At 42.5% G+C, this 16585-nt stretch overlaps 1 protein-coding gene across 1 annotated transcript in view; it reads right to left on the minus strand.

Annotated features, from left to right (window-relative positions):
* The window catches only part of PASD1 (PAS domain containing repressor 1), a 139425-nt gene that overhangs the window by 39446 nt on the left and 83394 nt on the right, over positions 1 to 16585 (minus strand). Inside the window, exon 11 of the mRNA XM_077485657.1 lies at positions 2181 to 2287. Within this exon, the coding sequence (XP_077341783.1) occupies positions 2181 to 2287 (107 nt within the window). The remainder of the gene's footprint in view (positions 1 to 2180; positions 2288 to 16585) is intronic.

Raw genomic sequence — 16585 nt, forward strand, 5'->3', positions numbered from 1 at the left:
CTTTTTCAGCCAACTTTCACCAAATCATGTGTTTTTTCTGTTCTTTACCGCCACCTTTGGTCAACTTCTGTATTGTTGTCTGATCTTTTGCATTAGTTCTGAGCATGCCTGTTTGTACAAAAGTCCGATGGTTTTCTGTACACACGATCAGACTTTGCACCATTGGACTTTTGTTGCCAGAAAGTTTGTCCGTTCGCACAGCCAACAAAAGTCAGATGAAAACCGAAAAAGTTTGTCCGATGGAGCTTACACGCGGTCAGATGTTGCTCCAAAAAAGCTAAATTTGCATGTTTGTTGTCAAAAAGTCTGATCATGTGTATGGTGGGCCTTTAGAGGGGAAATTGGGCAAAATTAACTACAGTATATTTTATGTCTGACAGTATATGCCTAAACCAGCAGTCACAAGGCCTCAGCAACCCGTGCGGTTGCTTTTGGTAAAATGGCCCAAACTATTAGTAGATGAGGCAAGATACATTTTCTTATCCCATTCTCTGCCCCTCTTTTCCAATAAACACTAAAGGAACTGTGTGGGAAGACATTTTTGACCTCATCCCACAAAGGCTAATGCTGGCCATACAGTATACGAAAAAAATCGGGCGAACCCAATTTTGAAAAACAAACATTCAGCCCCGAGCGCAAGCGATGTAATGACCAATAAATCATTCAGTGGACATAAAATTTATTTTATGTTCGTTTTTTTTTTACATATACCTAGTGCAGACAGTTTGGACGGTAAACAAATTAACCTTTCAATTTATGGTTCTGTAGAAAATTTCCAAACTTGTCCTTCGTTTTTTCGGCTCAAAAGCATCCAAAACGATCAATTTTGTGACCATTAACTAGCTGAAAAAACGAACGAACGAACGGTCTAATGGCCGAATAGTGGACGATTTTTCGTATAGTGTAAGGCCAGCATAAGGCTAGATTCACATTATTGAGTCCTGTGTGTAGGCAGCCTATTTCAATGAGCTGAACCACACACACACACGAAAAGAAGTCCACAACACTTCTTTTAAAAAAGCGCCTTGTTTGACGATGTGTGTCGGCACCAATAAGAATGAATGACATCCCTGCGCACCCGCTAAAGAGTAGCGTGTTTTCTCACAGTAATGTGAGCTATACCTAAAGCGGTGTTCCACCCAAAAATTTAACTTCCTCTTTAAGTGATGGTGACCATTTGGCATGTCATTTTTTTTGGGGGGGGGGGGGCAGGTACCCTGTTTTTACAGGCACCCAGCTCCCATGAGGAAGATCATCTCTCCCCCCCCTGCAATCCTCTGGGACACGTCACAGGTTCCAGAAGATTGCAAATCCAATCACACCACAGCTTGTGCTGTGAAGCCACAGCCGGACGCCCACAGTAATGCCCTGTACACACGGTCGGACTTTCCGACGGAAAATGTACGATTGGATCTTGTGATCAGAAAATCTGGCCCAAGCTGCCATATCTTGCTAGTCAGCCCCGCTGGCTCTCACAATACCTGAACATTCTGGTTGGGTGCAGGCATTGTTTGGGTTGAGAGCCAGTGGGGCCGACTAGCAAGATACTGAAACTTGGCCCAGTGGGAGATTCCTCCATCCACACGGTTTAGCATACATGGAGAAATCTGTTGCACTTTTTCTATCTAACCATAGAAAAATCTGCAGATAATCTATAGGTGTATGGACACCTTGATAAGTGGATGAAACAAATCCCATTCCCCGAAGCATCTGCTGTCAGTGCCAATTAGAATCTCCCCTATCCCCAAAACACTGGAGGTTATTTACACTAAGAACCAGCACCCCCCCCCCCCCCCAAGCATTAGTGGTCAATAGCACTACTAAGAATCCCCCTTATCCTCCCAAGCTGTGGTAGGCAACAATTCCCTTGTCCCAAGCGATAGTGGTCACTGGCTGGTAAGTGTTTTGCTTTTCTTGATCCTTTTTTGAATCCCAGTCACCATAAAAGCAGTGGTAAACGAACAGTAGCTAAACGGGGCTTTCATGCATTTGGTTCAGTGTGGTAGTAAACTGTAACACCTTTTTTTTTTTAGAAAGCAAATATAAAGCAGATCCACGTTACAGGAATAAAAACGACCTTCATGTTTATCTCTGCTGTGAAACGAGCCAAGGCTCTTCAATGTATACACATTAAAAGCAGATCAATGTTTTATACCACGAGTAAGGGGAACGTAACTCACAGTGAACATGGCACCTCGCTAGCAGCTCCAGGTCATCTGCATGATAGTAATCATAACCTGATGTTCCCAGCACTTCGAAGGGTAAGTAGCCAATTATAGGTGGGGCCCTGCAAAGATAAAAGGCATTCGTTAGGAAAGGCTGCAGCTGACACTTGCAGACTATAAAAGGCAGTGTAAAAACTGCCATTTGTATAGCCCAGCATAAAATGTTCTACTTTACCAGGAACCATTGACCTGCTTTTTACTAAAAAGAACAACGATGATGTGCGGTGCTTTACAAAGGAAGGCTATTCTTCTTAAAGCTAGAAAAATATTTCACCCCTGGAAAATAAAATCACTTTCTTTAATCTGCAGCTCAAAGTCAGATTACAGAGAATGCATGCAATTTTAAACTTTTTGATGCTTCTTATAGGCATTTTTCTGCAAATGGTTTTTGTGCAATGACAGGCATTGTAAATGCATGTCAATATGAGCTATGCTGCATTTCTCTACATACATATAGCATGTTCTTGACAGAATAAAATTAAAATACCCCTATGTACTGCACTGTAGTGCAAAAGTATGAAGATGCCTGATTCATCTGTATGACAGGCCCTTGTCTGTTGTATTATACAGTGTATTGTAATATAAAGTTTGTGCAAAAAATGTTATATACATTTATAATATGCTGTGTGTGTGTGCATATATATAAACAAGTACAATGTAATAGTACCACTACTATTTGTAATGAATAAACCAATTGAATTGTAAATCAATATTATATAATGGACCCACCAGGGACCAACTTCTGTTTTCTCCAGACTTGAATCCATCCATTAATGTCTTCCAGTATGAGTTTTTCTAAAGCTATAAAGTCACTGAGCAGCAATACTAATTTATTGCTGGTGTGAAAGTTAACAACATTTAGTGAGAGGGCACATACCGCCCTGTTGGAGCTGAATGCCCAAAAACCAGTAACTAAAAAGTTAAATGCTACAGTGGGCCTTAGTTACAAGAAATGAGAGCATGTAAAGCTGAAATCTGCACAACATTGAATTTTACAAGATTTTACATATGACTTGGTAAACCACCAAGTAAGGCTGGGTTTACACGATTGCGATTCACATGCGATTTCTTGCATCCAATTCGCATGGGGGTTTCCTGTATCCAATTTGCAATAGCAGGAGATTTTCACCGGCTCTCTATGGAGCCGGTTCACATATCTCTGCTGTGGCTCTGGTGCAAATTTGCACAGGAGCCCTGTGCGTTTTTCGGTCTGTTTCAGGTCTGAATTCAGCCAAAAATTTGGGCTGAAATGGTGAACAGGGACACACCGGACCCCTGCTATGAGCCACATGTGAATATAGTGTGAACCCTGCCTTAGGGTTCTTTCACCCGTTCAGGTCCGCCTGTCAGTTTTTCAGGCGGACCTGAACGGATGCTCCATATAGCTCTATGGAGTGTTGGATGTCAGCGGTGACATGTCCTCTGACATCCGAGCCGCTCCGATCCGAAAAAGTGTGACGGAGGAAAAAGCTATTTTTCCATCCGTCATCAGATTGGGTGACGACGGACAGTGCGGTCCGTTGTCACCCGATCTGCCATAGGGGAGAGCTGCGCTGTGACAGGTCCGTCCCTGCGCAGTGTGCAGAGACGGACCTGTCCTTTGCCTGCTCAGCGGAAATCGCTCCGGCGATCCCCGCTGTGCAAGTGGATATCCACGGGGCGGATCATCACTGATCCACCCCGTGTAAAAGGAGCCTTATGCCGCGTACACACGACCAGACTTTTCGAGGGGCTAGGTCCGACGGTCTTTCCGGCGAAATTTCGGTGGAGTTCCGACGGACTTTCCGAATGAACGGACTTGGCCACACACAATCATACCAAAATCCGACGGATTCGAACGTGATGACGTACGACTGGACTAGAATAAGGAAGTTCATAGCCAGTAGCCAATAGCTGCCCTAGCGTCGGCTTTTGTCCGTCGGACTAGCATACACATGAACGGATTTCTCGGTCAGGGGGAGTTCCGGTGGGAAAATGTAAAACATGTTCTATTTCTAAAGTCCGCCGGATTTTTGGCAAGCAAAAGTCCGATGGAGCCCACGCAAGATCAATTGAATTGCTGTGCAAAAGTCTGGTCGTGTGTACACGGCATTAGAGAAATGTTTTGTTATGTTACACATACATTGTGACTTGCTATTTAGCATTGTTTGCTTCATCATTTGCCTTTTAGAATTTTGTCCCTACTTTGCCCTGTAGTTTGGTTTTCTCTATGTTGTTTGTTCCACCCTTCCAGTAGTATGCCCTAGCCTCTGATCCATCCACATGTGTATCTGCTAGAGCAGATCATATTATGATCTTTTCACCTGATGCGTTTTTTTGATGCATTTTGCAGAAATGCAGGGAAATGGGTTCCTATGGAACACATTCACCCCAATGCATTTTGTGCCTCTGTTTTTTTGGAAAGGGTCTTGTTTCCCGCAAAATGCAGCGTTTTGCATGCAATAGACTTCAATGGACCCGCAAGTACCGTGTTTTTGCCGTTGGGTCTAGTATGGATTCAGAGGGCCCCCCAAAATCCATACCAGACCCTTATCCAAGCATGCAGCCTGGCAGCTCAGGAAAGGGAGAAGACAAACTAACACCCTGCCCCTCCTGAACCATACCAGACCACATGTCCCCAACATCTTGGGGGGGGGGTTGGTGCTTTGGGGCAGGAGGGGCTCTGTGCCCCCACCCCAAAGCACCTTGCCCCCATGTTCATGGGGATAATAGTCTCTTCCTGACATCCATTGCGGGATGCAGCATCGGAGAAGGGTTGTCGGCAGAGGAAGAAGAAAACCGGACAAAGAAGACAGGAGAAAAAAGAAGCGGGAGAAGAAGACTGGAGGAAGATGAAAAAGCCCAGAGGAGCAAGAAGAGATTTTTAATAAAGGCCTTGTCAAAAACGGTCTATTTTGTTTTGGCACACCCACACACATTCACATGGGGGGGGGCGGGATATGTGGGCCCTCTTGTTAAAGGGGGCTTCCAGATTCCGATAAGCCCCCCCACCTGAAGACCCCGACCACCACCAGGCAAGGGTTGTCGGGAAGATCCCCTTGTCCCCATCAACATAGGGGCAAGGTGCTTTGGGGTGGGGGGGTGCACTTTTCGAAACCATACTAGACCCAAGGGCCTGGTATGGACCTGGGGGGGACCCCACTCTGTTCTATTTTTTTCACAATTTGTTTTTTAGCAGGCAATTCTTTTTTTTACATTCAGCTGTCAGCGGGGAAACATGCTGACAGCTGATGACTCATCGATTGTTAAGGAGGTAACGGCCTCCTTAGCAACCAGCTAAATACAGTGTAAAAATAAAAAAGCAAATCGCGGTAAAATGCGTGTGCAAAAACATGGGAAGCACCGCAAAAAGCACTGCAGAAATGCTCAAAAGCAACATGCATAGATGTGAATTGAGCCCTACTCTGTAGCATGATTCTTTCAGGAGCTGTTTCTATCAGTTTGTGATCTCTGATGATTGCATGAGTGCACTGCAGCATAATCATCACACCTTATTGCAGCAAGGACATTGACATACCTCCCAGTTCCAAGAAATGAAAAAAAGAGATATCTTTCAGCTAGAAGTACTGTATGTAAGCAAAATACGCATGTCCGGCCATGCTCCCATTTACATGGATCTTGAAGAATTAATATGCAAAACAAACTACCTAAACCCACTTTTGCTTTTTCACCACTACTTTAACTTTTGACATTTTGACACCCTTTCTTGAAGCCTATTAGAACCTCTGGCTCTAATCACATGCTTCAAAAAAACACACACCCCCAATTGGAATCCATAGTCTGTTGCCCTGTATGTAGATTAGGGAGCCGGACACATGACTAGGGGGGATGGCGCCCATGCGCCCCTAATGGATGGGCTGCAACTGCTTACCTCTACTCTCCACAACTCCACCAAAAGCTTTTGCCAAGGTAACATGCATATACAAAGTGGGTAGGGCGCAATGTCTATCTTTCAGCTGCAAAATAACAGGTTCCCTTTTATGCTCTGTGTGTAACTAAAATAGTGCTTAAATGAACAGTAAATTTAAAGGTGTCAGCAACTAAATGCTAGGATGTCTACCTGAGAGAATTAGAACAGTCAAGCCTTATGGTTAAACGACTGGTGTCAAGAGGAGGAAATTTACAGTATTACTTAAGCCCCATACACACTATCAGATTTTCTGCTGATTTTTTCCTTCAGATTTATCAAAACCATGTAGTAGAAGGGCCTGCCTGATTGCATACACATTGAAACTCCTAAGGTTTGACCTCATATTATATGGTTTTGGTAAATCTGAAGGAAAAAATTATCAGAAAATCTGATAGTGTGTATGGGGCTTTAGGAAACATTTCTAAATGTGGAGCAGTGTTAGGGTGGACCTAAATACTTAAAGTTGTTGTAAAGGTTACCCCCCCCAAATAAAAAAAGAGGAATATACTTACCTGCTCTGTGCAGTGGTGTTGCACAGAGATGGCCACTTACCCCCCTTTTGCCTTATCCCCTCTTCTGGGGTCCCCCGCCAGCAATGTCCGCTCCTCCTCTCCTGCGTGTACTCCATAGCAAGCCACTTGCTATGGGGGCATACGTGGAGGCGCACTCCCAAGCCAGGCTGTGAGCATCCACAGACACACACACACAGCATGGTTAAGCCCCACCCCCTCCTCTTTGATTGACAATAGCAGGAGCCAATGGCTCCTGCTGCTCCCAAACTGTCCTGTGAAAAGAGAACGAGAGACTAATGCTGCTGCAGATTGGCACAACACTGGATCCAGAGAGGGCTCAGCTAAGCGTTAAGGGGGGTGGAAAGGAACATGTAGTGGGACATTTTTTGCTCTAATGAAGATAATACCACTTATACTATCTCCTCTGTAATCGTAAATACAGAAACCACCCTTAACCTTACATGTAACTGACAGCAGTTCTGAGCTCACTCTTCTCCAGTCATAGGACACTTCTGGCATTTAGCTGCAGTATCTGGGTGAGGAACCTATAAATGGCAGAGACATTGGTGGGCTGCCTTTGCCATAACAAATTCACATTTTTTACCACTGTAGTGTGCTGAGTTTAGAGCTATACAGAGCCGAAGACACCTGTCAGTTCTCTGTAATGGTGGCAAGTTTTGTCGGTAGGTTAGTCGGGTAGAGATATGGGCAATAGACTAGGTTGGGAACAGGGTTTAGGAATCGGGATGGAATTGTCATATTCATAAAGCAGCATGATGTCTTTTTCAAAAGCACTGATTTTAAGATGAAAAGTTCAGAAAGTATTGATTCATTTTCATAGAGTTCTTTGATGTTCCTACTGAAGGTTTCAAAATGTGACATTAGCGTGCTTACAAAACTATAAAACAGTGGCAGTCATCTCTCATAATATAGGGTGCCCTGACTTCAGAAATAAACTGCACTTAATATTCAGTGAATAAAATGCTGTTACAGAAAGCTGTCAAAGACTGAAGACATGTAACAGGAGATGGTCAAAGACTGAAAATGTGCCGTACGAGTTGTTGGAGATTGGAGATACAGCATAGAAGATATTCATAGACTGGGGACTGTCAAGAGACACAAAATTGTTTTTTGTTTTTTTACATGATCGGTGTTCTAACACTGGTGCTCCCTACAGCGCCTTTTTTTTAAATCAAATTTTTATTATATTTTAAAGCTGTTTTTTTTGTGTTGTTTGTTTTTTGTTTGTTTTTTATGCATTCTTTTGCAGTATCACATGATACATACATTATGCATGTATAAAGTACATACTATATTTTAATTTTCTTCAGTACCATCCTATTATCCATTCCCAAAAATTACTTACTAAAAGAATGCAAGTATAATTACCAGAAAAAAATAGCAATGCATCCTCAAACACACGCGTACAAAAAGAAAATCAAAAGAAATAGGGAGGAAAAAAAGCTCCCTTAAAAATTCCTTTTCCCACATTTGATTTCACTTCTTTCAACAAGATCTATTATAAAAGATCCAAATAAAGAAACATAACAAGAGAAAAAGGATAGTGATAGCCCTTGTACACACGGTTGGACATTCAGACGGATTTTGTCCGAAACTGGTGTTGCATACACACGGTCGGACAAAGTTGTCGGAAAATCCGATCGTTCAGAACGTGATGAAGTTATTTCGTTACGACGGGACTACGTTCAGGCTGGTAGCCAATAGCTTTGGTCTAGGAATTTGATCTGAGCATGCGTGGCACTTTGTCTGATCGGAATTCTCTACACATGATCGGACAAAGTCCGATCGGACCATGTTGTCGGAAAGTTTTATAGCCCAGCTCTAAAACTTTGTCCGTCGGATATTCCGACGGAAACAGTCCGATGGAGCCCACACGCAGTCGGATTATCCGACAACACGGTCCGATTGGACATTTTCCGTCGGAATGTCCGACCGTGTGTACAAGGGCTTAGAGAAATAAACCAAGTTGTTCTAGAAGCTATTCTAAAGAATATTTTTCTATCACTGGTATGAGTAACCATAAACATAAGCACAATAAGTGGTTAAAGGGCAGCATGCTGCTCTTGGGCCGTAGGTTGGGTGCCATGGCTATAATGTTTGATATTACAGTGAACACAAAAATGCGCATTTAAAAATGACTGCAATGATACACAGGCATGTGCTGTGTTCACAGTTTTTGTGAAAAACACAACTATCTACCTTAAAGTGATTGTAAAGGATCGCTTTTTTTTATTTTTATTTTTTTTAAACAACAAACATGTCATACTTATCTCCACTATGCAGCTCGTTTTGCACAGTGTGGCACCGGTCATCCTATTCTGGGGTCCCCCCCCCGCAGCTCTCTCCCTCCTCATAAGCTCAGAGACAGCAGCGGGAGCCACTGGCTTCTGTTATTATCAATCACAGCCAGAGTGCAGAAGGAGGAACCGAGCCTGTGCGGGATCAAGCCCACACAAGTGCCCCCCATAGCAAGCAGCCTGGGGGGCAGTCAGCAAGATCAAGAAGCCAAGAGTGCCAGCCAGAAGAGGAGGATCAGGGCTACTCTGTGCAAAACCGTTGCAAAAAGCAGGTAAGTAAGTGTTTGTTATTTTAAATGTAGTCCTCAGAGATCAAAAGTATGTATGAAGTCCTCAGAGATCGAAAGTAAACAGCAGAGAAAAAGCATGCAGGGAATTCAAAAAGTTGTGAAGGAGATGGCCAGCAGACAGGCAACACTCACAACATGAAAGGTAATTTTACAAGTAAGATTATACTAGATCATCAAATATAACTGTTGTTTGTATTGTTACAATGCTGAGGTTATAAAATGGGAGTGTATGTCGTGACCATAAAACTCCTTTAATACAGGCTGATTTAGCCTAAAATACTCTTAAAGCCTAACTTTACCCAAAAAAGTTTTTTAGTTTTGAGTGGGAAAACAGTTATAATTTATGTTGGGTTTTTATTTCTGTGTGTGACTGTATTGGAGAAATGTCCCTCGCATCTTGTCCCCGTGACTACTTTATAAGAAGTAGAAATTGTGTTTGTCACTGAGACAGGAAGGCACAGACAGCTAATAAAATTGTGCTTTTGACTTTGTCTCCATTGGAGAGATTTCTCCTCACTTCCTGAGGCTCTAATGCCGCGTACACACGACCGGACTTTTTTACAGCAAAGGTCCGACGGAACAAGTCCCTCGGACAATTCGATCTTGTGTGGGCTCCATCAGACCTTTGCTTGCCAAAAATCCGGCGGACTTTAGACATAGAACATGTTTTAAATTTTTCCGCCGGACCGAGAAATCCGTTCATGTGTATGCTAGTCCGATGGACAAAAACCGAAGCTAGAGCAGCTATTGGCTACTGGCTATGAACTTCCTTATTCTAGTCCGGTTGTATGTCATCACGTTCGAATCCGTCGGACTTTGGTGTGATTGTGTGTGGCCAAGTCCGTTCATTCGGGAAGTCCGTCGGAAACTCCGCCGAAAGTCAGAACCTAGTCCCTCGAAAAGTCCGGTCGTGTGTACACGGCATAACTATTCCCCAGTCTATACACAATGAAATATGAAATAAAATGTTTTGGCTGGAGTTAAGCTTTGAATACAATAGATTTTCTGTCATATTCCAGAGTTGTCAGTCTGCCAGCCCAGGCTTGCCATGATGGACCATTCTGGAGACTCTCTAAATCGTAATCGTAATCCGTACGAAAAAAGACTACCTCCTCCCACATACTACTATCACTGTCTAGATCACTGAATTTAAATGGCTTGCCTAAATACGTATTTAGGGACAAAGGGTTGCTAAATGTTAACACTATACCAAGAGATGTATATTTTATCTAGCGTAAACCTGTAATGAGAGAAAATCGAGTTGCCATTACTGACCTTCATTAACAATTGATAATTATCTGGCTGTTATTCTGAACAACTACCTTCATAACGTTCTGAGTCACTGACCTGGGATAATTACCCATGTCAGGAAAGTCAGAAAGAAACCTTTACCTGCATACATGTTCCGATGCAATGACTCAATGTACTTTAAACATAAAGGTCAGAAGGTCAGCCATTTTCAGAAGCAGGGGTCAGCAATGGCAGCTTTTCTTTATGAACAGACTGGGAACAAGTAGCACTATTAGTCCACATGAACAAATCACTCCAGTTTTCAGCTGTCTCAATGTTGTCCAATTCTCCTAATCGCCTATAATTCTCTACTTTACCAGCTACATGTTCCCAAACAGTACCTGGGCAGTGGGGCAAATCTTTTTTTCTGAAAATGCTAGCTGCCTGGTTGTGCTAATTCAGTTACTCATTTTATTACCTGGAACAGGTATACAAATCCATTGCTCTGACTTTACTTGCTGCATACTTGATTCCAGGGCTTTTTTTCAGCTGGAACGCAATTCCGGCACCTCCAGCACTGAATGTATGTAATGGCAAGGAGTGCTGAGGTGTGTTGGATGGACTATTCATGCTGGCTGCTGGGGGATCTATTGTTGCTGGAGGGTATCTATTTTTGTATGGCAGTCTATTGTTGCTGGCTGGAGATGTATTGGTTCTGGGGAATCAATTGTTGCTGGAAGAGATCTACTGTTGAAGGAGGGAGTCTACTGTTGCTGGCTGCTGGACAGTCTATTGATGTTGGCTGCTGGGGCGGCATTTTGTTGTCAGAGTCCATTGCTGCTGGGGGGGTTGGGGGGTCTATTGTTTCTGAGCAAATCTATTGTTGCTGTTGGGGATCTATTTGACTACTTTTCTTGTTATTAACATATTCCATTCAAATTACTTAGCACAACAAAATGATACAAAATGATACTTGGCTCTGTATTCTCTAAAAGAGGTGCTACTGGGCGGTGGGTAGGGGGTATAACCAGGTAACGGTGGGCAGGGCCAGGACAAGGGGTGGATAAAGGGGCGGCTGCCCCTGGCGCAATGGTTTATTGCAGGTGCAGGGGGCACCCTGACCCTAACCCTAAGGGAAAGGGGGGCACAGTTTGGCATCTTTGCCCTGGGCGCTGGGTGACCTTGTCCTGGCACTGACGGTGGGTAGGGGTGGCTTAGAAGGGTTACTGCGCCTATTCTCTAAGAAAAAAAGGCCCTGCTTGTTCCAAGTCAGGAGTTTAAGTCAGAGACAGGCAGGTAATCAGCATTTTCAGAAGACATCGGTATTGGTAGCCTACCATTTCATAAATCACCAATACAAATAGCAACCATAAAATTGGTGCAGGGATCCTTTACAAGTTTTATTTTAAATGTATAGCTAAATTTTTTAATTTAATTTAAACTATGAACTAAAGACCCTCCTTTTCTCTAGCTTTTAATATTAGCCATGATGGAGAAGCAGAGCAGAACAAGTACTTTGTAGGAGTAGAGGGCCGAGAGCTCCCAGCAAAACCTGTATCTTTATACATTTATAATTCATACAAAAAAGAGGCAGTTTAGGAAGGATCAATATATATGGTAAAGTATGACCAAGATCAATATTTCTGTCTACTTATATGAAGTCCCCCACATGGACCAGTTCAAATTGATGAAAAAAAAATAAAAAATTGGCAAAGTACAAAAACAAATCATAGCTACATATCTGGTTTATGCAGGGAAATCTCAGAAGATTTAATCCCTATGCTAATCCCAAACCAAAGACTAAACCCATCAACTAATCAGTAATTTAATCTACAGGAGGATTATGTCTCACATACTACCAGTTTAGGAGCTCATTTGAAAATGCACAATATACTGATTTCAGATAAAGTTTAGGAAGGTAATGAAAATGTAAAACAGGCAGGCTGGTGGTTCACACTGCAGAACCGAACATAATTACGTTCATTCAAAGAGGAATAATGGCAATTCATAGAAACCAACAAGTTTTCAGACTATGACAGGGCAATGAAAGAGGATTGTGTTTGGCTGATATAGGTTATTGAAGAAGAGCATTTAAAGGGGATTGCAGGTGCCAGAATCACACTTTGAAGATTAAATCCAATTTACAAACAACTTCCCAGAAAATCACTAACAAGTAAATGTTTCCACGTTACAGTATGATCTGATTTTGGCATTGGTCCTTAAAGTGGTAGTAAAGTCATTTTTTTAAAAGTGGAAGTAAACCCATTGATTTAAACAGTTTCAAAAAAATGGCATGCCGGGAATGCTAACTGCCATTGGCTGTGCTCTCAACCAAACTGTCAAACCACCCAATGGCTGGTGTCATAACGGATCACATGTGCAGGACCGTGGCAGCTGAAGATTAAACAGAGGCAAAGATGGCAGCTTCCGTGGATGAAAACTATATGGGGAGTTTATTTCCACTTTAACTTTTACCTACAGGTAAGCCTATAATAAGGCTTACCTGTAGGTAAAAAGAATATCTCCTAAACCTGTACGGTTTAGGAGATATTCCCTTTGAAATGAGCCGCTGACTTCAGCGGCACATGCGCTCTGGGAATTCTCAACTGAAAGTCCGGCAGACGCCGGACCTTGCCGGAAAGAAGTCCTGCGCGTGACCACATTTTGGCTCTGACCACTCACAGCGCCGGAGCCATGATACCCGGAAGACACGCCAAGGGAAAATGTCAGCTCCCTCGGCATGGACCGGGTGAGATACCAACATCTCGTTCTAAGGTAAGTATTTCATAATGCGCTAGTATGTGGTGCATACTAGCTCATTATGACTTTTCCCTTACAGGTGTAGAAAAAAAAGTCAGCGGGTTTACTACCGCTTTAACCACTTCACCCCTGGAAGATTTGGCTGCTCAATGACCAGGCAATTTTTTGCAATACGGCACTGTGTCGATTTAACTGACAATTGAGCGGTCGTGCGACTCTGTACCCAAACAAAATCAATGTCCTTTTTTCCCCACAAATAGAGCTTTCTTCTGGTGGTATTTGATCACTTCTGTGTTTTTTTATTTTTTGTGCTATAAACAAAAAAGAGCGACAATTTTGAAAAAAAACACAATGGGGGTTATTTACGGAAGGCTAATCCACTTTGCACTGCAAGTGCACTTGGAAATGCAGTTGCTGTAGATTCGAGGGGGGCATGCAAGGAAAATAAAAAACAGCATTTGAGCTTGCACATGATTGGATAATAAAATCAGCATATTTTTGGTAAAAAAAAAATTGCAATAAGCGTATATTGATTGGTTTGCGCAAAAGTTATAGCGGCTACAAATTAGGGGCTAGATTTATGGCATTTTTATTATTATGATTTTTTTTTACTAGTAATGGTGGCGATCTGCAATTTTTATTGAGACTGCGATATTGTGGCGGACAAATTAGACACTTCTGACACATTTTTGGGACGAATGACAATTATACAGCTATCAGTTCGATAAAAATGCGCTGATTACTGTATAAATGTCAATGGCATGGAAGGGGTTTAATACTAGGGGGCGATCAATGGGTTAACTGTGTTCCCTAGGTGTGTTCTAACTGTAGGAGGGATGGGACTGTCTAGGAGGAGAGAGTGATCGGTGTTCATACATAGTATGAACACACAATCTGTCTCTACTCCCCTGAAAGAACTGGGATCTGTGTGTTTACACACACAGATCCCGAGCAATCGCGGGAGCCAGGCAGCCATCGGGCCCGCCGGGCACTCGCTTCGGCTCATGCTGCGGGCCCCTAGTGGCCCAAAGGCGAAGCAACGTAAGGTAACGCCGCTTCGCCTAGGCATGCCATTCTGCCGCAGTAAAACTGCGGCGGCTGGTCAGCAAGCAGTTAATAAGTTACATTAGCTAATGATAAATGTATATACAGGCTTCTTCATTCGCATTCATATTACAGATTGCAACACCTAATAATACTAATGATTCCAAACCAGTTTGTGCATTCCCAAAAGTTCCATGATGTTGTTAAAGAAATATCATAGCTCAGTTTTATGTTGTTTATTAAAACTTTTTTTGAATGTCTGTTAATGCACACCTATACAACCCTAATTCCAAAAATGTTTGGATGCCATGTAAAATCTACATAAATATAGAATGCAATAATTTTCAAATCTCATGACCCATTTTTTATTTTGTTCACAATAGAAAATAGAAAACATATCAAAAGTTTACACACTAAGAAAATGTACAAAAAAAAAAAAGTAATTTTGAAATTGATGGCAACACATCTCAAAAAAGTTGGGACAGGGCAGCAAAAGGTTTGCAAAGTGGTCCTAACAAAAAAGTGCTGGAAGAACATTTTGCAACTAATTAAGTTAATTAGCAATAGGTATGTAACCTGATTGGGTATAAAAAGAGCATCTTAGCCCTTGTACACACGGTCAGAGATTCAGTCGGAATGTGTCCTATCGGACCGTTTTGTTGGATATTCCGACTGTGTGTGGTATGCATCGGACTGATTCCGTCGGAATATCCGTCGGACCAAATTTTCCAACTTGCTGGAAATATTTTCCGACAAACTGCTCTGATCGGACATACTCCGATCATGTGTAGAGAATTCCGATCGAACAAAGTGCCATGCATGCTCAGATCAAATTCCTACATCAAAGCTATTGGCTACTAGCCTGAACGTAGTCCCATCATAACGAAATTACGTCATCACCTTCTGAAAGATCGGATTTTCCGACAACTTTGTCCGACCGTGTGTATGCAACAGTTTCGGACAAGATCCGTCAGACAAAATCAGACGGACAAAATCCGACGGATTTGGTTGTCGGAATCTCCGACCGTGTGTACAAGGGCTTAGAGAGTTGGAGTGTCTCAGAAGTAAACATGGGCAGAGGTTCACCAATCTGTAAAAAAAATGTCATCTATAATACATAATATCATCAAAATATTCTGAGAATTTGGAAAAATCTCTGTGCACAAGGGACAGGGCTGAAATGCAATATTGGATGCCTGCGATCCTTGGGTTCCCAGACAGCACTTCATTAAAACAGGCATGATTCACTGCATGGGCTCAGAAATACGCCGTCCTATTCTTTGGGCCAAAGCTCATTTAAAATGGTCGGTTGCAAAGTGTTCTGTGGTCAGACAAATGGAAATTTTACATTCTTTTTGGCAACCATGAGCACCAGGTGCTCCAGACTATAGAGAAGAGGGACCTTCCAGATTGTTATCAACACTCAAAAGCCTGCATCTGGTGGTATGGGAGTGCATTAGTGTGTATGGAATGGGCAGTTTGCACACCTGGAAAGGTATCATCAATGCTGAAATCCCATCCAGACAATGTCTTTTTCAGAGAAGGCCTTGCATATTTCAGCAGGACAATGCTAAACTGCATACTGCATTTATGACAACAGCATGACTTTGTAGTAGAAGACCGACTGTCCTACATAGTCAACTCTTTCATGGCCCTCTTAAAATTAAGAGGTATGAAAATGATTAGGAGGAAACCTTGAAATAAGCCAACAACTCGTACATAGCCAAGAACAGCTAAAATAGTGGATGGGGCTGTTACCCAGCAAGAACTCTAAAACAATCAAAAGTTAGGCACGCCAGAGCTCTAGGGGAATTCCAAGATCTTATATTTAGTTTAGCTAGTTTTTCTGCATTCCTGGCAATGAAACGGTTAAAGAATAGTTTCAAGCTGAAACTATCTTACATGAAAAATCAGAGATCAGCACAACTTTAATATTATTCATTTTCAAAGTTGCAACATTTATATCTATAATGCTCTTTGGAAATAGGTGGAATCACAGATGATGGCCACATCACCCCAGTTTTCCTTATATAGTTTAGGTGTACACCTTCTGTTAGTTACCTCTGTGGCATAATTTAAGCCCCCGTACACACAGTCGGACATTTCGACAACCAAATCCGTCGGATTTTGTCCGTCCGATTCTGTCCGTCGGATCTTGTCCGAAACTGTTGCATACACACGGTCGGACAAAGTTGTCGAAAAATTCGATCTTTCAGAACGTGATGACGGAATTTCGATATGATGGGACTACGTTCAGGCTAGTAGCCAATAGCTTTGATGTAGGAATTTGATCTGA

The sequence above is a fragment of the Lithobates pipiens genome, unplaced genomic scaffold (assembly GCF_037356315.1).
Source record: "Lithobates pipiens isolate NorthernLeopardFrog02 unplaced genomic scaffold, aLitPip1_a1.2 Scaffold_1, whole genome shotgun sequence".
Lineage (NCBI taxonomy): Eukaryota > Metazoa > Chordata > Amphibia > Anura > Ranidae > Lithobates > Lithobates pipiens.